Source organism: Lepisma saccharinum, chromosome 1 (assembly GCF_977018435.1).
Source record: "Lepisma saccharinum chromosome 1, izLepSacc3.1, whole genome shotgun sequence".
Lineage (NCBI taxonomy): Eukaryota > Metazoa > Arthropoda > Insecta > Zygentoma > Lepismatidae > Lepisma > Lepisma saccharinum.
This window is the reverse complement of record NC_139229.1, coordinates 9,978,643-10,004,710: the sequence shown is the minus strand read 5'-3', so window position 1 is coordinate 10,004,710 and position 26,068 is coordinate 9,978,643. Positions and strand designations below refer to the sequence as shown.

The 26,068-nt window shown below is 36.9% G+C and overlaps 2 protein-coding genes across 7 annotated transcripts in view; both read left to right on the top strand.

The window, feature by feature from the left end:
* LOC145992616 (aminopeptidase N-like) overlaps positions 1-3,286 on the top strand; it is a 351,916-nt gene extending 348,630 nt beyond the window's left edge. For all 6 annotated transcript variants that reach the window (XM_083128997.1, XM_083129006.1, XM_083129014.1 and 3 more), the window contains one exon: positions 1,969-3,286. In XM_083128997.1, coding sequence (XP_082985123.1) covers positions 1,969-2,121 — 153 coding nt within the window. In that variant the 3' untranslated portion in view covers positions 2,122-3,286. The remainder of the gene's footprint in view (positions 1-1,968) is intronic.
* Positions 3,287-19,367: 16,081 nt separating this feature from the next.
* On the top strand, positions 19,368-24,535 carry LOC145983941 (uncharacterized). Its single transcript, XM_083117168.1, has 4 exons — positions 19,368-19,505; positions 20,303-20,430; positions 22,612-22,790; positions 24,224-24,535. Exons 2-4 carry the CDS (start codon positions 20,349-20,351, stop codon positions 24,440-24,442), a joined length of 480 nt encoding a protein of 159 aa, XP_082973294.1. The 5' UTR covers positions 19,368-19,505; positions 20,303-20,348; the 3' UTR covers positions 24,443-24,535.
* The last annotated feature ends 1,533 nt before the right edge of the window (positions 24,536-26,068 follow it).

The window sequence follows — 26,068 nt, the reverse complement described above, 5'->3', positions numbered from 1 at the left end:
GGGAAGGTTCGCGCGAGAGTGGGCGACTCTACTGGTCCAGTAGTTCTGTAGTAAATATGACAGCTCGCAAGCCTACTAGGGGAATTCTGCATTCTGCACCCTTCCCCACCTAGTCTGGCCCCACCCACAAGCTTTCGCCTCTGCACGTCGCTACTCCAGTCATTCCAGGAAAGGAATATAGGCTAGCTTGTTTGGTACAGCTGAGGTGATTTTCACCTTATTGCTGTTGGTAAGTATGGTTTTAATTCAATAATATCAGTCAGTACTCTTCTAGCAGAGTCCAGGTATCCTTGGAGTATACAAAAATACACAATTATCATTAAATCTGCTCCAAAATTGTGTGACAAAAAGTGGAATTTAGGATTAAGTTAATATTTTTTAATATATTGAATGTCTCACATGTGAATCTTTCAAAGCAAAATGCAGAGATTGATATGACATAAGCAGGTAAGGCAAAAAGTTCCTGTGCACATTGCACCATGATATGAAGGCACATAGGGATGTGAAGGTAGGGCCCCCACACATTCTCGATGTTGGCCATTTTTGGAAGTGAAGTGATAAGCACTTTGCCCCAGCTACCTTTACACCCCCCCCCCTCCTCCAGATACCCATTTATTAGAGTCTGGTCAAACCCCAGAGCTGCTTTATGTGGATAAAAGCTGGAAAAATTCCAACCTTACAAGGAGAAGGAATCACTTTGGAACCTGTATTTGAGACAGGACTTCATGTAGTGGTAGGGTACCCCAGAGGTATTGATTTACAAAGCTACTAATGTGTGCTATAGTTAGCCATTTCCAAGAAAAAAACACTTGAAAGCCTCAAAGATTTCCAAGCGTACCTCATGAGGCAAATATCTAACTGCCCAGTGGTCGCATATCCAATAAGAAAAGTCCAACAAGTTGTTGTGCATGAAACCACACCAAAAATTCGCTTTAGGTGTGTACCACTTGTGCTCTAACACAACATGATGGTTCTCTGTTCCCCAAATACAGACAATGTGTCTGTCTACATTTCTCAAGACTCAAAATGTTACCATGTTGCAACAGACAATTGCAGCACCACCCGCAATAACAACAACAAAAAAAAAAAACCTCTGAGTTGGGTTATGCAATGCTACAACATTCGTCTTTCCATTTGTCTGTTTTTTAGCGACGATTTTCTGCAAAAGACTTTGTCCTCATCCAGTGTGTGTGTGTATGTGAAGACTTGTAATATAAAACACATGCAAGCTCCGTATATTTTATTGCAAATAATGATCCTTAATCTTAAGTAATTTGTTTGGAAGAAAATTTTCAGCAGGAAGTAACTATAACTAACTTTACCAGTAAATGTAACTCGGTGGTTACTTTCCAAAGTGCTGATATAGTTCAGTTGAATTCTTTCATCGTGTAGTGTTCCTACACAAAACAGGACCTGGAACACACCCATCCTCTAATCAGCAGATACCTGGGAAGTAAAGGCAGCCAGAGCATGTTGTTGATTTTATTACTGCACTACAGCCAAAATTAAGAATGTGTGGAGCCCTATGTCTATACATATTCCTTCATGACATGATGCAATGTGTCATCTTTTTTTTATCTTTGTATTTTCTCATCTGCCAAACTGTAACATCAGTGAGGAATTGATTGGTTGATTGTTAATGGGTAGATATCAGTCAGAAATTCATTGGTTGATTGATTGTTAATGCATAGATATCAGTCAGGAATTGATTAGTTGATTGATTGATTGATTGTTAATGCATAGATATCAGTCAGGAATTGATTGGTTGATTGATTGATTGTTAATGTGTAGATATCAGTCAGGAATTGATTGGTTGATTGATTGTTAATCCATAGATATCAGTCAGGAATTGAGTGGTTGATTGATTGATTGTTAATGCGTAGATGTCAGGCAGGAATTGCTAAGAATATTGGCATTAATGTCTGTTGGTCCAGCCTAAATTTAACTAATCACTTTCTTCTCTTGCAGCTTAAGGAATTTGCTGAAAGCCACCGAACTGATCTTGGCACAGCATCCAGGGCCGTGGACCAGTCAGTTGAAAAGGCAGAAGCTAATGTAAAATGGATGGAAAATAACTATGAGAAAATAACAAGCTGGCTGAGTCGAGTGACTGCAAGTTAACAATCTTGAATAGTTAAAAAGGTTCTCATCCATTTGCAATTCAAGTAAAACATAACTGATAAGGAAGAGGCAAGAGTATATTAAAGCATAGTGATATTGAAGAGAAATAACTTTTACCTAAGAACAAACATCTCCAGGGTGTTGGTAAATTTCACATTATTGAATGAGACATCAATCTGTATGTATATACTACTGATTATGTGTTTATCTATGGTATCACAGTCTTCCGTGATGAACATTTCTGTAGATATTCAAGTCTTTAAAAAGTGTATATAAACTTTGCATTTCCAATACTTGGTGACAAATGTTGAGGATTTAAAATCACTGTACAGTTCTATACAAGTTGCATAAAATGCATTTTAACGTGTCTATGCACATGTTGCAGTTTACCAGTGCATTACATCATACAATTAAGCACAAAAAAACAATTGCCATTTCTGTTGATGTGCACGTGTAATTTCATTTTAATGAGTGTTCTTATTTTTTATTATTCATTCACATTATAGAGTACAAACGCTCCAAGGATCTACAGTAGAGAAATTTAACAGTAATTTGTGAATGCATGGCTGGGAGGAATTTTCACTCACTGCGCCAATTGTTACTTGAGTATTGATTTCTTGTTGCCGGTGTGTGCATGTTCAGTTTCAAGTTCTTCCAATCAGTTTTGATTTTATATTATACATAAATTGTTTTAATGACGACTTGTGTGTTGCATATCTACATGTGTGTCTGAGAATGCATATGAACTATGCTGCTGAGAGTGTGCTAAATGTGAGAGAGAATACTGGTTGTGATTCACTTAAATGTGTACTTATGTAAATTTGTATTTACGCTTTCTGCTGATTTTATAAATATTTGTTCTTGGCAGTGCATATGAATGCAGAAATACTGTTCTATGTATGTATCAACCTGAAGTTGAAAGTATTATAATGTATACCTTATATCCATGTATTTTTGAATGTTTATTGTTTTAATATAGTACATACAAATTAATATATTTCATTCCCTTATAGTTTAAAATTGGAAAAGAAATTGTACTGGCTTGGTGTCTGATGTTGGCATAACTATTTAATTTTCTTAGTATAACTAAGAAGTGTTTAGAAACTCTTCAGTTTTTTATGCTACTACTTGAACATTTGTCTTTTTCAATAAAATCCTAAGAAAGCATTGTTGTACTATTTATTTCAATTCTAGCAAAATAGCTAAGTGTGAGTCACTACCATGTTGAAACAAACCCTTATTCTTCCTCCACAATTAACTCTTGAAAATTCTTCACTTAATTCCTTCGATGATTTTATGCAACATTTTATTGATAAACAGGTGGATTTTTTAATTCAGCATTGCACATAAATGTCCCACACTACGGCCATGCAATCTAAGGCATCAGGCTTTGGGCTCCAGCTATGGGACACATGCATGTTTGAGTCTCCTGGTGAGAGGAGGGGAAATGTAACATCTTTTCTCCTACCGGTGGCCACCCACCAACGTCGGAAATTGGGGAGCTACAAATGAGTAGTGTAACCCAGTCACGGAAACCTACGATGATGACCATACGTCACACCGTAACTAGTTGGAGTTATTTTTTATATTGTTATTCCAAACAAATGCTTGTTAATTAACATTCATGTGACTGTATTCCAAAAAGTGACAAGTAATAATGTTCTTGGCATTTTCACGTCTAGTAATACAGAAGTCTGATCGGGCCATATCCGACCGATTTGGCAACAATGCTGCCACGTGTGTAGTTGCGCCATAACCTTGAAACCGGTCTAGAAACCAGTGTTGTGTCTGAGCTTGCAGTTGCCGGAGCATCGTGTTCGTGCTAGTGAATTGAGGCACAAAGTGGTTCGGATCCCACTTTAAACTGTAGGTCCAATCCCGATTAGCCTTAATGCACATAAAGTGGACTTAAAACACCAAATCAATCAATCGTGCTAGTGAAATGCCGCGGAAAATTAACCATTATTGGGAAGGGTACATCATGCTCTTTTCCATGCACATTTTTCGTACAAACGAATAGTGAAACAGTAGTGGTATTTGTGATATTACTGGCACGATAAATGAAGAGCCCCCCTCAGACTGATTTGGCTACACTTAAAACTAGGTCAAGATGTCCGTATGAGCTTATTGCTCAAGTGTGCCACTCTGTCTAATCCAAGACTTTTGTAAAAAAGCCCTCGGGAATTTCCCGTGAAATGATGACCTCCCTCAGATTGATTTGGCTACACTTACAAAAGCCACATCTGCCAAATTGTTGTCCATAAGCTTGTTCAAAATATGCCCCTCTTGATAATGTTTTTGCTACACCCAAAACTAGGCCAAGGTGCTCATAAAACCCACACCCACACATATTTACTTCCGGTCCACTTCCGGTTTACTTCCGGTTCACTTCCGGCCCACTTCCGGTTTACTTCCAGCCCACTTCCGGTTTACTTCCGGTCTACTTCCGGTTTACTTCCGGTCCACTTCTATTGCATCATGTTGTGCAACAAATTATTATCCAATATTATGCAACAAATTATTAGGCAAGAGCTTTTGCATTACATATCAGTTAGTATTGTGAGAGTGGTTGATTGATTGATTGATTGATTTAGTTTATTTTGCTTCGCGTTTTGTGCCTCTTGGCTAATTTGCGAATATGGGGATGAGTGATGAAATGATTAAATTGATGAATGGACATTCACAAACAACCAAGCCCAACTGGGATTCGAACCCGGGACCCTTGGCATCGCAGCACGAGTGAGAGTGGTTGAAGAGTATGGACATGTTGTTGCAGTGCTCCTCATACAGGTCTGTTTGATTTAATATATAAAATTTCCTATTATTCATATTAAACATATTTCTGATATACTGAACAAAAGACTTATATTTTGTATAAAGGAGTCTGATATTTGACACATCCCACTTGTTTGTTGTAATCCATTCATATTTAGAGTCAGGCTTATATCTGTTCCAGTTTGTTATACAAGATCAATACATGACACACGGTATTAGGTCATTGCCTTTCTATGCACACCACGACATACATGTCTGCACAGGCATTTGTGCTAGGTCAGTGCTTCTGTAGATCAATACTTATTCTACCTTTGTGCTTGTGGGCTATTAGCTTTACAACCTGTCATAGTTTTATTAAGTATAGAGTTTTGATTTGAACCCCAAGAAATCTTATATAATAAACCAACAACAAATCCAAACATATTAACACACTTAGTATACACACTAAGTATACAAAGCACACTGCTGAACCCAACTGATATTTTGTATTAAGTATAGAGTTTTGATTTGAACCCCAAGAAATCTTATATAATAAACCAACAACAAAAATGCCAAATCAGAAATATTGTAATCAATGCAATAAGAATATATCCAGCCCTAATTGGGCTAGGCACCGGCATAATTGTGATCCAGAAAAATGCAGAACACCCACAAAAATATGCCCAAAATGCCATAAAATATTAAGCAAAGCATATTACAATAGGCATAAGTGTACTTGTTATGTACAGCCTTCTACTTCATCACAGCCATCTTCATCTGGTCTAAAAAGGAAGCTTGAAACACCTGTTAATACTAGAGCAGCAAAGCAGCCACACTTTATACCTATCCATAGCAGTTTTGCTGGCCAACTAAGGGATTACCGTTTTGTATCAGAGCCAAGATGTGACATTAAGAATTTTTTGAACAGTATAAATTCTGATGTGCAGGCTATTCTAAATGCAGAAAATGGCTCTTATAAGCTGTCCCTCAAATTGTTTACACAATATAAGAAATCAAATGGCACAAAATTTACACAGCCCCACATAACAGAAACTGTACCTATATATTCAAATACAAATTTAGACAAAATAATAAGCAGTTTGATAGATCAATTGAATATTAAACATTCTGAATTTGCTGCAAAAGAATCAGGATGGAGTTTATGCGGAACTCCACACAAGTTATATATTAATATTTCTAAATTTAACCTGCTACAAGGTTCCACATATTTGCCATTACCTGCCAATATTAAAAACAAAAAAGCCGTGGTTAACATAGAAAATAATGATGAGAAATGCTTTTTGTGGTGTATTTTAGCTGCTTTGTTTCCAGTTTTAAGGCATCCTGAGAGAATAAGTTATTATAAACAACATGAACATGATTTTGATGATGCTATGGAGGGCTTAGAATATCCAATGTCTGTTCAGAATATTGATAAATTTAAAAAAAAAGGCCAGGGATATCAATGGTAAACAATTATCTATTAATGTTTTTATTTGTTCTTCTGGCCGTGGCAATTGCTTGATAGAACCTCTCAGAATCAGTACACTTGATGATGATTCTGCTGTTCCGATTGATCTGCTCTTAATTGAAGAGGATGGCACATATCATTACACTCTGATACACAGTCTTGAAGCTTTAGTCAGAAAACAACTAGACAAATCTAAGACAATATTCAAGTTGTGTAGAAGATGTTTGACTGTATTAGATGGTAAAAAAATAATAAATGGGGTTTGTGAAGTGAATACAGAAATTGCTAAAAACAAGTTAGTTGAGCATCTGAAATACTGTGGCAACCATAAACCTGTTCATATGGTTATGCCTAAGCCAAATGAAAATGCCAAATTCAAAAAATTTGAAGCCTTGTTGGAACATCCAGCATATATAGTCTGTGATTTTGAATCAAACCTCAAACCCCTTGCATTATGCAGCCTAGATCCTGATGAATCTTCAATTACATCATACCAGTTACATGAGCCTTCTAGTTTTTATTATGTGGTTGTACAGGATGGTGTTGTTAGTGAAGAATATTTATACATGGGACCAGATGCCATCAAAAAATTTGCACATAGAATAGAAAATGAGTGCCATGACATAGCATCAAATGTCTTATTAAAATCAAAACCTATGTTGCCTTTAACAGAGGATCAGATTGAAGATTTCAACAATGCAGAAAAATGCCCAGTATGTGATTGTGAATTTTCAGATACAAATATCAAGGTGAAACACCATTCTCATACAGATGGTAAATTCAAAATGGCCCTGTGTAATAGCTGTAATATTAAGATCCAGAGACCAAAATTTGTCCCAATATTTTGCCATGGTGCATCTAATTATGATTTTCATCATCTGATCAGGTACGAGGGGTTTGACAAGCAGAATTTAAATATTTTAGCAGAAAATGATGAGAAATATATTGCTATTAGCAAGATAATTAAAGTTAATGGTGTTCCTATTCACTTAAGATTTCTTGATTCATACAGAATTCTGTCGGCTAGCTTGGCTACTCTGGCCAGTCAATTATCTGATGACCAATTCAAAATCACATGTGCTATGTTTCCAAATCAGGACCTGAAATTAATTAGGCGGAAGGGTGTATACCCATATGATTATGTTACAGATTTTTCTAAATTTGATGAGTGTGCTTTGCCACCACAACAAGAGTTCTACAGTAAACTCAGAGCATCTGGAATTACTGATGAAGATTATCACCATGCCCAGTTGATGTGGAGCAACTTAAAATGCCAGACATTTGGTGATTATCATAAGGCATATTTAAAACTTGATGTGACTCTTTTAGCCGATATACTTCAGGCATTTAGAAAATCATCAATGAAAAATTATAAGCTGGATCCAATTTATTTCTATAGTGCACCAGGCCTAGCATGGTCTGCTATGTTTTTGAACACTAAAATGCAATTGGATCTGATTCAGGATCAGGACATGTATTTGTTTATGGAACAATGTATAAGAGGAGGCATGGTGCAATGCTGTCAGAGATATGGCAGAGCCAACAACAAATATATTCCCGATTATAATCCATCACGGCCATCAAACTATGTACTTTATGTGGATACCAACAGCCTGTATGGTTATGCTATGATGGATAAACTGCCATATGCAGGACTTGAGTGGGTTGAAGATTTCAACATTGAGGATCTTCAGGACTTTGATGACAGTGACTATGGCCTGTTCTTAGAGGTTGATCTGGCAATTCCTGATAATTTGCACAGCCAGTTCTCTGATCTGCCGCCTATTGCTGAGTTCCAGTGTTCACCTGGCTCTAAACAGAAGAAGCTAATGATGACTCTAGAGCCAAAACAGGGTTATGTCATATATTACAAAAACCTCCAGTTCCTGATGCATCATGGTGTTCAAGTGACCAAAGTTGGCAAAGTCTTAAGGTTCAGGCACTCAAGATGGTTGAAGCCATACATTGATACAAACACCGAGCTTCGAACATGTGCAGTAAGCCAATTTGATAAGACCTTGTTTAAATTAATGGTCAATTCAGTGTATGGCAAAACCATAGAAAATGTCAGAAAACATACTGATGTTAAATTAGTTACTGACCCCAGCCGGAGCAAAAAATTGATAGCAAAGCCTAATTTCAACTACAGAAGAATTTATGATGACAATACGGCACTCTTCAACATGAAAAAACAAAGATTAAGTTTGATAAGCCTATTTATGTAGGGGCTGTGATATTAGAATTGGCCAAATTACACATGCTAAAGCTCTATTATGATGTGCTGAAGCCTTTTTATGGTGATCGTGTAAAACTGATGTACATGGACACAGATAGTTTTATCCTTGATATTCAGACAGAAGATGTCTATCAAGATATATCACAGCCTGCATTTCTTAAATATTTTGATACTAGTGAACATACAAAGATTCAACCCCACAACAAAAAGGTACCTGGCAAGTTAAAAGATGAAACACTTGGCGATGTTATTGTGGCATTTGCTGGGTTAAGGGCCAAGATGTACAGTTTTGAAACATGTAGTGGTGCTGTTGCCAAAAAACTAAGGGTATTGGTAGAGATACTGTAGACAAAGAGCTTGAATTTGAAGATTACAAAAATTGTCTCATGTCACACAGGTTAATCAAAACATCAGAAAATAGAATTCAGAGTAAAGATCACTTGTTGACTACCAATATTGTAAGAAAAGTAGCTCTAGACCCACATGATGATAAGAGATGTATTTTGTCATGTGGCATACATACTTTACCATGGGGACATTGTGACTTTATAAGTGGCAATCAATGCCTAATCACAGAGCATGATTTGAAATAAATAAACATGCCAATGAATTTATTTGGATTTTAAAAAAGCTATTGTGGACTTGCCAACACTAGCACCTTCTCCTAATATAATATCTAAACTAAGTGGTTTGTTAATTATTCATCTGAACAGCATACTTACAGATGTTGATGATAAAACAGGTAAAACATTATACATATTTAATAATAATTTAAATCATTACCAATTACCTATAGGTGGTCAATTACAATTTATTACAACTCCCGAGGGTGATGTCAAGATTTCAGTAGGGAGAAATATTTATGGAATTAAGCACTCAAACATGATTTCTGGCACTGTATATACTGTTTCTGCCGGTGACTGTTTATATATTGAGGTCCCGGGATATTATGACAAACTTATACCTTTTTTATAGAATTAAGAATTAGATATTTTATAATAAATAACCACTAAAACAAAAATGCCTAATGATATATTTGGCCATACAAGGCATGAAGATCACAGTGATGAGATTCTGATGCTTGATGTCAGAGTTAAAAAATTAAGAAGTGATTTACAAGCTTTACAAACCACACTCAATGCCAGTCTTCAACTAGAAATTACAAATTTACAATCACAATGCATGGACCCTCTTCTTAAAATTGATTCAGAACTTAAATTATTGTTTCAAAAATATACTGACTTGGCAACATTGGATAATTTTCAAAATTTAGAGGAAGCTGTAGCAGCTCTTCAAGCCAAATTAAAAACTCAGGCTACCAACTCTGAACAATTGAAACAGCAACTAAAAGAGCAGATTAGTAGTGTCCAGGCACAGCTCCAAACAATTGTCAAAAGCATAAAATCACAAGAAGATTTTGATCTAGTAATTTCCACTCTAAAAGAACAAATTCAATCACTACAAATACCTAATCTGGACCCCTTGAACAATACCATAGCCGAGGTTAAATAAAAAATTGAGACACTTGAAAATTTTATGAACAACCTACCATATTCTGATGCTCTGAGTGCTATAACTCACAGTGTAGCTAACATCAAACTGCAACTTGAAACATATGAAGATTTTGGAAAAATTCAGAGTACCATAACCCATCTTGAGAGTACCATAGCAGCAGTACAAAGTGATCTGACAAATGTACAAGAAACTCTAGAATCTCGCCTGCCTGGTATTGTAGACACTCTTGTTAGTGTCCAGCAACAAATCACCAAACTTGAAAACCTCAACACTGAATCTGAGCTATCTCATTTTCATCACTTGATCGATGATATCCAAACAAAAGTTGAAATTTTACAACAATCAACACCTACTCAGGCAGACATAACCCTGCTCCAAGATGCTATGCGTAGTGTGGCTGATGCTTCTGAATTAAATACTGTGAAATTGGCACTTGAATCTTTGCAGAATACTGTAGCAAATCTGCCTACATCACAGGAACTTAAAAATATTAAGAGAGCTGTGAATCGCATACTGAAATCAGAAGATATCAAGAATATCCAGACAGAGATCAAACAGCTTACTCAAACAGTGGCCACTCTACCAACCAATCAACATATTAATGAGCTTTATGCTTTGTTTGAGGATATCAGAAGACAAGTCCATGATCTTACTGCTCAAAGTTCTAAATTAGCTGTTGTTGAAAATCTACAGCAAATTGTAGGTAATATCAAGCAACAACTAGGGACCATGGAATCCAACCAAGCAAATGCTCTGTCTGTTTTTGCCACACAGCTTCAAGAAATTGTGCAACAATACAAAAAACTTGCTGTGGACATAAGAATAAAACCAGGCCACGATGAGATTGTTAGGACTATCAATGAGCATCTTGAATCTGTAATAAGTAGATTGCTTACAGCAGAAAAAGAAATAACTGGCCTAATTGAGAATCCTAAACATACAATAATCCTTGAATTGTACAGTATCCCCAACAAAGAATATGATTCACCATTTACACCAGGTGGCAAAATATATATGCTGTCTCCTGCACAATTTTATTACCATTTTTTTGTTGGAGGCACACTCAGACCAATCAAGATCAAATATTGGCTACAACCACAGGCTCACCACTACCCTACTTTATCAATAACTAATGCTGACAACAAACCAAAGGTCACCAGTGTAGAGTTAGAAGATTTTACAGACCCCAATACATTAGAGACAACTTATGCTGAAGATGATGGTTCTCTTGAATTTAAAATACAAATAGGAGACAAATTATATTTAGAAAATCCTGTAGTATCAGCGTCGAATAACATGGGTACCTGGGGGAAACCCTGGGGGGTAAAGGCGGTCAGGGGCGTGATGCTGATCACATCACCCCCACTCACGACCGGATCAAGAAAGTGTGGGGCGTTACCCCCACACCCCCTATACGCCTTCATGGCGTGGTGCTAAGCACAGGGGAGCACTTTACCTTTACCTGTAGTATCAGCTGCTGAACACCCCATAGTTTAGTTGCAATATTCTTGTTTACATACTATGTCTAGACAAATTATTGTTGATGAATTACACAGACAAGCCAGACATAATTATAAGCGACTACCAGTAGTCACAAAAGGCATAGATGATTTATGGCAGTCTGACTTGGTTGAGATGGCCCCTCATGGGGGACAGCTGAAAAACTTAGACAAGATCAACAAAGGATACAAGTATATACTTACTGTTATAGATACATTTTCAAAATATGCCTGGGCTTTGCCGCTAAAATCTAAGACTGGAAAATGTGTTACAGAAGCTTTCAGGACAATTATTAATCAGAGTGGAAGATCACCACGCTATCTACAAACAGATAATGGCAAAGAATTCTATAATTTGGTGTTCCAACAATTTATTAAAAGCCAGTCAATAAAACATTACTCGAGTTACAGTGATCTCAAGGCCTCTATTGTAGAAAGATTCAACAGAACTCTAAAAAATCATATGTATAAACAATTTACCCTTCAAGGTAATTATAAATGGCTTACTATCCTACCAGAACTTCTAGATAGATATAACAACTCAGTCCACACCACAATCAACATGAAGCCCTCTGATGTAACTTCATCTGATGAGCAGCAATTGATCAGCACTGTTTACTATCCTAGATATCAGCCAACAACCAAAAAAGCTAAATACAAGGTTGGTGATGAAGTAAGAATTAGTAAATATAAGCACTTATTCAAAAGAGGCTTTACCAGAAACTGGAGTACTGAATTATTTACAGTGGTTCAAGTTAAACCTGGGACCCGTAACACATATATAATAAAAGACCATCGAGGAGAAATTCTCAAAGGCAGATTCTATGAAGAAGAACTCAGCAAAACTAAACAGCCTGACACATATCTTATAGAAAAAGTCATCCGCAGAAAAGGCAACAAAATACTGGTGAAATGGCTAGGACTCCCAGAACACAGCTGGATAGAGGCAGACAAAGTGATACTATGAACACCTGGGATGTTATAAAGAGACTACCAGATCCTGAACAGCACAATAAGAGAAATGGAAAGCTGCTGCCTGATAATATTAGATGTCTTATTGTTGGGCCATCGGCTTGTGGTAAAACTACACTAATGATTGATAATTTTTTATTGGCACCCAACTGGTTAGACTGGAAAAACAGGCACTTGTATGTCTTCTCTAAGAGTTTAGAACAATTAAAATATCAGCAACTAATGAAGTTATATGATGGACTGGATATAGCCACTTTTGAATCAGATGTTAAACCACTTCATGAATATCTTGATAACTCTGTTGTTGTATTTGATGATATTATACTGGAAAATCAAAACAAGGTTAGAAATTTTTTTACACAGGGCCGACACAAAAACATGGATTGCTTCTACCTGGCACAGACTTTTTCTAAAATACCAAAACAGCTGATCCGAGACAACAGCAATTTTATATGTGTGTTTCATCAAGACCATACGAACCTCAAACACATACATGATGAATATGTAGGTGGGGACTTGAGCTACAATGATTTTTCTAAATTTTGCAGTAGGTGCTGGAACCAGGACCGCTATGGCTTTGTCACAATTGATATGACAAGGAAACCTAATAGTGGTAAATATAGAAATAAAATTAACAATTTTCTAGACATTGAAACATATATAAATAACCATGAAAAGACCAATTATTGATGATCTTAAATTAAGAGACTATCTTGTAAAAAGATTTAAGGGATGGAAAGTAGAGAACCGAGGTATCTATGAACAACACAAGCGCACGGAATAACCTATTATTGATGCCATTAGTGAACTGGGTAAAAATATCAAAACTGTTACAGAGCAAAATCAAAATTTGATCACAGAGTTTGTACCTGTAGCTGCTAGGAATATATTAGATTATCCAATCACCCCACTTTCTAGTATTCATACACCTAGTCCTGTTGCTCCTCGAAGAATTGAAGCTACTCAGGATCCTATTGAATTGGGTCTTCTTGCTCAGAAATATTTAAGCACACCTAAAGACAACAAAAATGAGGTTTTTGGTTTATATGCTGACACAGAGGTTGATGGTAGCATCATACATAGAATTGGCAATTTTAGGGTAACATTTATGGGAGATGATCTAATTGTATATTCAGAATCTCATCTTGGAGAAAGGGGTGGTTTTGTTAAGTACCCTGGCACACCTGGATTGTGGGAACTGATGACTCGGAAAAGGCCTGGCAACTATACAGATCAAGATTATGAGCACTACAAAGAAATATTAATAAAATCAGATGCTCTATACCAGAACAATGATCCCACACAAAAAAGAGTCAAGTCTAGCAGTGGAGCAAAATACAACTTAATCAAGCCCATATGGTCACAGATCAAGACAGGTAGTGGAATCAAACAGTACAACACCTTGTCTAAAGAATTTGTGTGGGTTGATGATGTCAGGAAACTTGTAGATAGGTTGCTGTTGATAGCTGGGGAAGAAAATGCCGGTAACCACAATTTTTACAATGAAAAGGTTGGAATTATGGACATGATAAGCACCAAATTGTCTAATTTTATAGTGAATGACAGTAAGGGCATTGGATATCTTATAAAAACTATTAATACTCTACCACCTAAATTTTGGAATATTTCTGAGGGTCGGGGGCTGGTTAATGACATCATAAACAAGCTGCCATTTGAGCTACACATACCAGGCTATCAGTATTGTGGTCCAGGCACCAAACTAGACCATAGACTAAACAGAGGTGACCCTAGTGTTAATCCTCTAGATGCTGCTTGTAGAGACCATGACATAGCATACAACACACATGATAATCTTGACAAGCGACATGTGGCAGACAAAAAATTAGAAGAGGCTGCATTTGGTAGATTTGTAAGCAAAAATGCTTCTTTGGGTGAGAGAATAGCAGCATTGGGGACCACCATAGCTATGAACACCAAACAAAAACTGGGGTGGGGGTTGTAATAAATTAAATAAATTAGTTGCAATTTAATTGAACTAGTTAATCCCAGAATATGTATATAATAAACCAACAATGAAGGCCAAGGGTGTTATGTATCAGATACCTTATGCAGGTCTTAAATCTCTTAAAACTATTGATAGTCTTTTAACTAAAAAGCAGCGCAAGAAAAAAATTTCTTGTCTTGCCAAGGGCCATGGTATGAAATTATTACTTAGTACCACCCAATTAAAAAAATTACAGCAATCTAGAAAAAAATTGCATACAGGGGGCTTTATATTTAGTATCCCTGCTATCTTAGCAGCACTTGGTGCAGTTGGCAGCTTAGCAGGGGGATCGGCTGCCATAGCAAAAACAGTAATAGATGCCAAGAAGAATAGGGCAAAATTAGATGAACAAAGGCGCCATAATCTGGCTATGGAAAAAAAAGGCAAAGGTCTTAAGAGAGTTATGAATAAGTTTAAAAAAAACAAGAGCCACTTACAAACCAAGGTATTGAAGCTTTAATCAAACCACTGGGCATCAAAAATTTTAGAGGTGTGTACATGTCTGATTCTTTACCAGAACAACCACTCACCAAAGAGTCTGGCATAGTTAATTTGGATAAGTACAAAAATCAGGGCACTCACTGGATTTGTTATCTTAAATATTTAAAAGATGAGGCATTTGTGTTTGATTCATTTGGAGGTGTTCCACCTGAGAATTTAGTAAAATATCTAAAATCAACTAATTTTATTACAATAATGCCCGTGTTCAAAACTTCAAAGATGTTAATTGTGGACATCTGTGTTTATCTGTTCTTAGATATCTGTCTCAAATAAATAAACCATCAATTGAAAATTTTCAAGAGGCCCTGTGGTATCTGAAACATCATGGGAGTATTCCATCTCACCAGCCAAAATTCAATATTGAAACTTAGATTACATGATGATATTGTATATCCCAAAACAATAGCTCTCAGATCATTTTATGGCATGTACTTGATCCCCAATATTACACACCACAACAACAAGATTGCAGTTGGTGACCAAAACATTGTCATCACTCCAGGGCAGTATAATCTGTCTACTTTAAATGCTCAGTTACCCAGAGGTATAGTGTTAACTCAAAATTCTGTCACTCACAGAGTAGAAATTGTGTCTGCTACAGAGACAGTGGATCTGGGTACTATAGGAGAACTATTGGGCTTCCAGAACAACACAAAACTTGAACCAGCCATCAAACACACTGCTATTAATATACCTAAATTCTTAGCCATAGAGACTCTAAATATTCATTGTAATGTGGCCGAGGGTATGATCACCAAATCAAATGGCATAGGCACTCACAAACAAACTGGCATCATTGCAACATTCAAACCTAACTCTGAATTTATGGAACCGATCATCTACACTCCATCACCAACATTATATTTTCCTGTATGCCATAATAGAATAGATTATATTGAGTTGATGGTCACTAATGAAAAAAGAAGAATTAGTTGATTTTGCTGGAGCCACAACAACTGCTATCATAGAAATTAATATTTTAATAAAAATACATACAAAAAAAATGGAAAATATTGAGAGTTATGAGCTACAATCATTCCCCCCAAACCGGAGGACCTTTGCAAATTTAAATCAAGCGAACACAGAGATTGAGGTTGATCTTGATGTAGGAGATGGCTTTATACACCCTCACAGAGCAGACCTATACATCAAATTTGATGTTGTAAAGCTCGATGGTACAGATTATCTGGCTAACTCAAATATAAGATTGGTAGATAATTTTGTGCCACATCTGTTCTCTGAAATTGAGATCAGAAAACATGGTGTTGTTATAAACAGAGTAGATTACCCTGGTATTACCTCTACAGCTTTGGCCACACTAAAATTATCCAAGACCGAGGCTTCTTACTACAAAATAGGTGGATTTGAGGCTGGTGATAAAATAATATCTAAGAGCCACACAGTATTGTTTCCTATGCGCCTGTTGCCAGGATTCTTCTCAGATTACAAAGATATTATGTGGATTGTGGTTTAAGAATTACATTTAGAAGGGCTGCCAATGATAATAATGCTTTGATGAGGTACAGTACATTAAACTCTACTGGGGCAGCTCTGCCTAATACCCTACCTGATGAAGGCAAGTGCCTTATTCAGACTATGGAGCTAAGAATCCCGGTTGTTGAATATGAAGCCAGTTATGCTCTTAAATACAAAGCAGATATACTAAAAAATCCACAGGTGCCTTTACAATTTTATACATATCAATGTGTGCAGAAGCCTGCCACTGGTAGCTATTATGAATTTGATGCTACAAACTCATTCTCCAGTATACAATATGACATGCCAGATTTTGTGGTGGTACTGTTTCAGACTGGAAGACACAATAATCAAGAAAAAAATTCAAGTAAATTTGATAACTGCAACATCAAGAACATATATCTTAAAAATGGCAGAAATGAGGTGTTCCCTAGAGAAAATTATAATTTAAACATGTCCAAGGATGATTTTCTTAAATTATACGAGGCATTTACAGCATACAAAAGGGTTACAACCGGGAATACTGACCTGTATTACTCACCAGATGAATTCAAAGCACAGAGACCCATGTTTGTCATCAACACCTCAAAAAGGAAACAGGTTGTGGTTAATGACAGGACAAACATTAAAATTATCTGTGAATTCCATGATACACTCCCTGATGACACCATATGTAGTGTTATTCTTATAGGTGAAAAATCATATGTTTATGATGTAAGAAATGAGAGAGTCACAGAGCAATTCTAGAAGATCTCTGCATAGTACATTGTCTTAGTACTAGATAAACAAGTTGGGCCTGGTGTCCAATTAAAATATTCGGGTTAACATATTAATACTCTGAACTTAAACCGGAAGTGGACCAGAAGTGGACCTGAAGTGGACCGGAAGTAAACCAGAAGTGGACCGGAAGTGGACCGGAAGTGGACCGGAAGTAAATATGTGTGTGCATGGGTGGATGTGGGATATTGTAGGTGGGTGTGGTTGAGTGTGGTTGGCTTTTATGAGCATTTTTGGCTTAGTTTTAAGTGTAGCCAAAACAATATCAAGAGGGGCATATTTTTGACAAGGTTATGGACAACAATCTCACAGATGTAGCTTTTGTACACATGGCCAAATCAATCTGTTGAGGCTTCTTGATTTGTACACTAGAATTCGGGATTCTTTAGATTTGACAGTGTGCTACACTTAGACAATTGACCCATATTGGCATCTTGACATAGTTTTAAGTATAGCCAAATCGGTCTGTTGAGGCTTCATCATTTGTAACTAGAATTCAGGATTCTTGGGGTTTGACAGCATAGCACACTTAGGGCAATTGACCCATATGGGCATCTTGACATAGTTTTAAGTATAGCCAAATCTGTCTGTTTAATCATATAAGCTCATCATTTGTTGTCCCAGTATTATATACTGTTACACTACTTGAAACTGTCGGAAAAATGGTTTAACCATCGGAGTGACCACAGCTAAAGACATCGTGGCCAGGCAAACACTAATGGTGCTCATGCAGAAACATTCACCAACAAAGGGCCCTGTTCGAGGTTGCCAGCAAGTGTCGCCTGAGGTGTTTTATAGAATTCGGCGAATTGTAGTCCAGGAGGGACATAGAGAGTTTTACCGCCAGTGCCGAGAAAGTTCCCACAGAGAATTATGACTGTCGCCAGATACGGTTACATGGGGAAGTTGGAGATAAGTAAGGTGGAGAAAAACAAAGATGAATGCTGCCTACTTCGAGGAACATTATTGCCCCATCTATCGTACAGACATCCCTCGTTTGTATGGAGCCAACAAGAACCAGGTGCAGATCCACATGGACAAAACGTCCAGACACAGCGCTAGATCATCCCTCCGGTTTTATCAGGACATGGAGCAGGAAACAGGAATCCATGTTATTCCTTTTCATGACATTCCTGTCAAAAGCCCTGATGCCAGTCCAATGGATTTCTGCACATTTGGACTGTCAAAATGACGTCTACAACATCGCCGCCCCCGCATCCTCACTGGCCTATGGAAAGCCTGTAAGGAGGAATGGGATGGAATTCCTATTCATGTGCTCTAATGTAATTTGTTGCAGTGGAAATTGCGATGTCAGGCGATAGTCCATTATGCTGGTGGTCCCATAGAACACAACCAATGGTGGCGGCACGACTTTTCATAGGGTGAGTACACTTTACATATCGGTCAGATATAACCCGACCCGATCAACCTATGTAGCAGTCTTTGAGGTCCTATGGTTAGCATACTGTGCTGAACTGGTAGTCTTGAGCTCAATTCCCATCAAAACAAGGATATTCATTTTATCCACAACAAGCATGTGATTATTAACGAGAATATAAATTTCCACAAATAAGGTGCAATATATTAGTAAAGTATAATAGTCAACTATGCACAAAAATGTCATGTTCAGCCTCTCTTTTCTGTCATTGTCAAAATTTCATCATATCATCACTCATCCTCATCTTTGCAAATTGTTGGTTGGTCCACTTCAAATAATGTATATGGTGTAAATATGTAATAAAATTTTGAAACCAACATTAAATGAGAATAATCATTAGATGTGGTCCTACAATTTCAGTTTAATACTGACAGCATAATGAATAGGCTCACTAAAGAATTTCTGCAATTAAACCCAGTAAAAACTTGCTCATAGTTATGTGACTCCATAAAATATTTAAACAAATATGAAGCAAAAACTAATACTCATTTTTTTTTTGTGCTACTGTTTGAAGATTTGTCTCTCCAACAAATAGATTTTTAATTATTAATTTATAAGTTAGCAAAACTATTCTCAATAGTAGACACATTTTAACAATTGTTGTTAGTGAATGTTCATATGGAAATAAATCCATATTATTTTTGCTTTCCTCCAAATTAATTTCTGAAGAAAAATCACTATATGTTACTTTTTAGGTTTGTTGGGTGGGGTTTTTAATAACGTATGATGACTGGATCCAGGTAAACTTTTAATTTCATAATTACATCTAAATATATGTCACATGATGAGCGTGTGCTTGTGTTTATGTTAGTTTTCAGTAAATGGTGAAAACATTTTTCCATCTGATCTCAAAGAATTGATGTTGTTGAAGTCCACTTTATCCACAGACAGGCTAACGGGACTGAGCATACAGTTTAAAGTGGAATCTGAACCACTATGCCATGTGCCTCCATCGGAGACCAAACCCGGTTACAAGGTGTCGACATTATGACTATGAAATCGAGGAGACCCCTGATCTTGCAATCACTAATGTAACACAATATATAAACACACCCATGTTGAAAAGGAAAAGCCAAATTAATCACATCAAAACCTGTATGAATATTAAAATCTGATAGGATTTCTAATTCTAGATGCTGATTTTTTTCTTTTTATTTCATTTTTGGAAAGAAAAATACAAGCATAATTCTCAGAATCCAAGAAATTTGCAGTCAGTAAACATCCTAAAATATATATAATTGTAACACTGGTTCTTCTGTAGCATTATATTTATCACAAAAAGAGAAGGGGTTTATTTTTAACTTCCCAAAACCACTAGAAGTAAGCTACACCAATAAAAGTTCCGTACATGAAATTATGTTGTCATATGCAAGGCAATTTATATATCTACCAGTAGATGAAAGCTGATAATTCAGTTGAGTAGAGCATCTGTGTAGTTTATGTATTTCCAGTTTATACATGAATACAGCAAAGGTGCTGTCAATGTATATGTGTTCATGCAAACAGAAGTAACCATGTCAATTCTTCCCATTTTCAGGGGAAATATCGAAAGACTCTTCTAGTTGGCACAAGCATCATTGGAAATGGATACAACACAAGTTACAGACAGCTTTGTTCTTAACAGCACAATTGCCAGGTCCTTGATCAAATTGCTCACCCGAGAAGGTTAGTTAAGTGGGCAGTGCAAAAGCATAATTTGTATACAGTCAAAAGAGATGGATAGATTATGGTAGGGTAGATGGTGATGGTTTGGTTTGCAAGGAAATATTGTCAGGGGTAGAAAAAAACTAAAACTAATTCAGGTGCCAGCACCTTAGCCAGCTTTTTTCTCTTCAGCAAATATGGTCTAAGAAAGCCATGAATCCAACTGAGATAAAGCTACGCATTTTGAAATATGATCTTAAAACAATTAATTTATTAATAAATACAAGATTGGATTAAAAGTGATTAAAGTGGCCTTCCTAAAGAAGTCTCAACTGGTAACATCATGAATAACCTATACTATGCATTCTGATACATGGCCAACTCTACCATATTGATGCAAATTTTAAAATTCAGTTAGCAACAGTGGAAAAAAATACAATTCCATATTTGTTATTCTGATTCAATGATACATGTGATACAGAAAATACACAAACGATTCCAGCAGTGTGCTTCAGAGTCTGGAATTGCCGAATCCCAGACATCCTGTCATGCAGCGTATCTTTAGATGGCTAGTGTCCTTGTGTGCCAGAGCTGAAGTTCGCTTCTGTTGGATCTCTAATCACGTGGGCATCAAAGGGAACGAAGCAGCTGATGCGGCCGCAAAGTGTGCTGATGCAGACGGCGACGTTCTCGTCCACCTTCTGCCAGCTAGGGACCGGCAGAATGTTTTTCGTTGTTTCGTTCTTACCATCTGGCAGCCTGAGTGGGATGAGATACAGGAGAACAAGCTTCGAGGTATCAAGCCCATCACTGGTACTTGGCGTTCCTCGTCCCATGCCTTCCGTTGAGAAGAAGTAATCTTAACATGGCTCCGAATCGGACACAGCCATCTCACACATCGTCATTTGCTGCAAGGACTGGACCCTCCCTTGTGCCGTACTTGCAACATTGTTTTAAGTGTTCAGCACATTTTTCTCGAATGTATCAATTTTAATTACCTCAGACAGCGTTTCTTCCTAATGATTTGTCTTCTATGCTGGGAGACGATGTCAGTGTTTTAACCAATGTTCTTTAGGTTTTTGAGAAGAGCAAGTCTCTTCCACTGTTTCTGAGGTAGTTTTAAACTATTCTTACCTTTTTTAATGTATAGCCATTTACAACCTGCATTTTTAACCTTTCTCAAGGGGCGTTTTACATCCCTTTTAAATTTTGAGTTAAGAGTTTTAGTCAAGGGAATCTTCCCCGGATACCTTGTGCAACGTCCCTCTAGTGCACTTCTTAAAATAAACTTATACCACGGCTACAGATATCTTAAACTCAGGGGATAGGTTCTTTATTCGAGAATTCCAAATAAGAAAGCGTTTTATAGCCAATAGGATATAGTTAAATGCGGATCTATATTCTGAAAACTGTACACAATAGAGAAAATATATAGCGAAGCTTGTATATACATTGAATATATATATATATATATATATATATATATATATATATATATATATATATATATATATGCTGATTCCAAATTTACGTCGGTTATATTCTTCTTATAAATATATGTATAATTGGAAGGAAATCTTCTTCTTCTTTTCTTCTCACAATTTTGGGGAAAAGGCTTCTTCTTCTTTTCTATCGTTCTATTTTGGGAAAAGGCTTCTTCTTCTTCTCTATCGTTGATTAGTGAAAAGGCTTCTTCTTCTTTTCTTCCTTTTATTTTGGTAATCACTCTTCTCCGCTCCTAGTTTCTACAATGAACTCTGCTCTTCTTTATATGACGCGCTGCCATCTATCGTTGCTCTTGGGAAACATTTCTTCCTTGCGTTTTTCATTGTTTCGTCGGAACTGGCACGTGACAATTGAAGGGTGCAAAATGGTCTAATGTTTTGACGTACCCAAAAATTTTAATTCAATCAATCAATTAGAAAGAAATAGATTATTATGGGCTGAAACTACCAAGGCGGATATATTACATGTGTATGTGTGTGTGTGTACAATTATTGTCACATTAAAATGATATTCCTGTGTATACGCTCAAGCGTGAGAGACTCGAACGAGAACAAGTGAGCAGAAGTGGTCCCTGCGAGGTGAGCTGCTCGTGGCACAAATAAACTGTTATCAGCATCCTCTATAATATATACCGAATCTGCCCCTAACTGCAACTAAATTTCAAACACTAGCCATAACAACTTGGCATGTTTTCAGACCAAGGGAAAGCCAATGCGTGGATGAGGAGACTCCATGCTGAAGAACCCCTTGAAGACATCACAATGAGGAACGAGTACATGTGGGTTTTCATCAATGATCTTCGGAACAGACGCCTCTTCCCTCCCTTCTCAAACTTACCACCAAACTCACCGCTAAGGAGCATGGAGGAGATTCTTGTAAGTAGCTTCCACTTCTTGGTCTCAAACCTCTTTTTTCACAATATTCTATCTTCGTAGTTTGTCAACCATAGGAATGAGGGAGAGCTATTTGCACTTTCCATTATAATTGATTAATTTGTGAATCTGTAAATTTCAGATTGCTAAAATTTAGAACAGGGTGGCCACTCTAGGACCATGATAACATTCAAGTATAATTCCCAGTTTTCAAGGCAAACTTTCAAAAATTTCAAGGGTACAAGCAGATGCTTTCTCTATTTCAACCTTGTGTATTACTGCCTCTCATCACCCACACACATACACACACAAACATATTAACAATATAAAGGATCTGAGTGATTTCACTGTATCCAAAAATTGCAATTCGATTCATTTATATGGTATATATATTTACAATATTTGATTTAAGGTGTGCAGTTTACATTTACCATTTCACATACTCAGACTCAAAATACATTTAAAAAACAACTCACAAATGTTACAAAATATACTAATGTACAAAAAATTGTTAATTGTATAATTATTTGAAACTCAAGTTTAACTAATGCACTTCAAGATATCTTATCTTCCAACAATCTTTCATCTGTCAGATAGATTGTTCTGCATAGGACACTAACAAAGTAAATGGACCCGGATAATTCTGTATTTTATGGAGCTTTCTTTTCCTTCCTCGATAAAAATAAAAGTTAAACTGTGACAAACTTGCTTCAGGGCATTTCAATTCAATGGGATTTGGATAATAAATAAAAGGTGCAATTTTTCATATCTATGGAGAGAAATTCATGCATAATTTCCAGAGTCAATAATTCATGTATAATTCCCAGAAAGTAGTAACCCCATGTAAAATGTTTAATTAATGTAAAAGCAGAAAGCAATGGCCCCTCCTTGACTTCTAAAGTAAGTGATGACATTGCTCAAAACTAGCAATGTTCAATGCAGCAAACAAAAAAAGAGAAGGGGGAGAACCTTAGGGTGATGCCAACGAAGCAATTTTCGAAATTTTCATTAATTTTGAAAAAATGCCTTGATGTTCCAAGATATGAAAAATTATATCTGCTTAAAAATTCCTTCTAAAGCATTCATGTGAATCTTCGTGTTATTTGCTTTTGCTGTTGTCCAGATATTCACAATTGTTTAATAGGCTTACGCAGCCACAAAACTATTGTGAATATCTAAACAATAGTGAAAGGAAACCACACGAGGATTCACACGAATGCTTTAGAATGAATTCTAAGCAGATTTATTTTTCAAATTTTGAAACATCATGGAGGTTTTTTTCGAAAATGGCCTCTCTGACATCACCCAAAGACCCAGATGTACCTTAAAGGAGTGAATTTCCCCTCTTATCATTCATATGACCTGCATTTGTTTCTTTTCTTAAAATATTTAAACCAGGCATTCAGTAGTTTCAAGGAACTTTAAAAACTTTTCAGGCCGATGAGGACTTGAGACCACCTCCTCCGGAGATAAATTTTGACTGGATTGACGCAGTCATTGCAAACCCAGATGAGCCCCCGCAAGTGGATCCCGATGTCATCACCATCTACCCGAGGAACTTCTTGAAGTTCATGCCAGTCCCACTGAACGGGAGTTTCTGTTACATGGGGGCATTCAGTGAACTGGACACTGATCCAAAATCAGAAGATATGTAAGGAGGTTTCTTATTCACAGCACTCTGTATTTATATGTGAAAAAGATAAGGCACACACCGCAATAAAGGAAGGACAGGTTCAAACCTGAAGTAGCTGTTAATTAAAAAATTGAGGATAGAAAATAAATCGAAGAAGCAAAATAAATCTGTCCCTATCCAAATTGAAGACTACAAAGAAAAATGGGATAATGTTACAGGCAGTGGCGTGACCAGGATTTTCAAAAGGGAGGGGTTACATATACTTTTTCTTGGTAGTCAGCCCTCATTTTGTCATATTTTCCTACCTTTGACGTTCTTTTTTTAGGAATACTGGGCCAAAGGGGGGTTATAACCCCCAACAACCGCCCCCCTTTTGGCACGCCACTGGCTTCAGGTTAATTTCAAAGAAAGGAAGAAATGTTTATTGAAAGGAAGCAAGGCGAAACTTGTTTCTATCCAAATAGTAGACTCAAGTCTGAACCTGTATACAACGCCAAAGTATTTTCGAATCAATTTGAATTTTATGATTTGTAAAGCAGTAGTAGTAACTAATAATAATAATAAGTTTCAATGACTGCCAACTCTGGAAAAGAAAATCCGGCGGGCGCTTAAGCTCAGGGAAATATATATATTATAGTAGAGTATTGAGGTTTATTTTATAGTACTATTTATTACGTCATTTTCATCATTCTAATATTTTTTTAAAATTTTTCATTTAGTTTATTTTACTTCGCTTCTGTGCCACTTTTGGCAAATTGCGAAGATGAGTGATGATAATGACGAAATTTATGAATGGACACTCACAAGCACTCATGCCCAGACCGGGATTTGAACCCGGCGCCCCTGTCTTCGTAGCGCGATGTGCTAACCACTCCGCCACGGGGCCGGCCGTATAATTTTCATCGTCACCATCTCCCTGTGGTTGTGGTATGAACTAAATCTGTGGAATTCAGGCCCGTAGCCAGGCAGGGGCCAGGGGTGGCTGAGCCCCCCTCCCCCCTGTCACTGCCGCCAGCCCCCTTGACTTTGGGTAAAACTATTTTGTATTCTAATTTGTTTGAGGTGAAGAGTGTAAATGTAGACAGCATATATTATTTTGTTCACAACTTTGTTCGTTCATCTTGTTTATGAGCAGAAGTCCAAGCAGCGGCAAGTGTTTAGAAGATTATCTAGACTTTAGAAAGTTCTTTCATAGGGGGCCTTCTTTATCTGTACCTTCACTGTCCATGTTGCAGCCCCTCGTATGACAGAAATCTGTGACTTTGTTTTTATAGAAAGGTATTTGTTTTGAAAGTCAGAACTTGACGGAAGAATGACAAATAGATGTGAACGAAATTGGACATGTTGTTACGTTATGTTTGTGGTTTATATCTTGGAACGGTATTGGAAGTATCTGAGATTGAAGGTTGGCAATCCTCGTGTGACGTCAGAGGGTATGAGATTTGCTACATACGATGTTTCGGTGCATATCACGGGCAGTGATGTACGTTTACGCGTAAACAACGATAGTCTACATTCTACACGTATTTTATACACGTAGATGACGTAATCTATGCAAGCAACATGGCGAAAGGTGATAACTTAGCAAAGGGCGCCGTGGAAGTAAAACAAAATTATACTGTGTATCAGTTGCTGATGTGTGAGGAGA

Coding starts and splice junctions, on each gene's coding strand:
- LOC145983941 (XM_083117168.1), top strand. CDS start 20,349: ATGGATACAACACAAGTTACAGACAGCTTTGTTCTTAACAGCACAATT. Junction 20,431..22,611: donor CAAATTGCTCACCCGAGAAG/GTTAGTTAAGTG, acceptor GCATGTTTTCAG/ACCAAGGGAAAGCCAATGCG. Junction 22,791..24,223: donor GGAGCATGGAGGAGATTCTT/GTAAGTAGCTTC, acceptor AAAACTTTTCAG/GCCGATGAGGACTTGAGACC.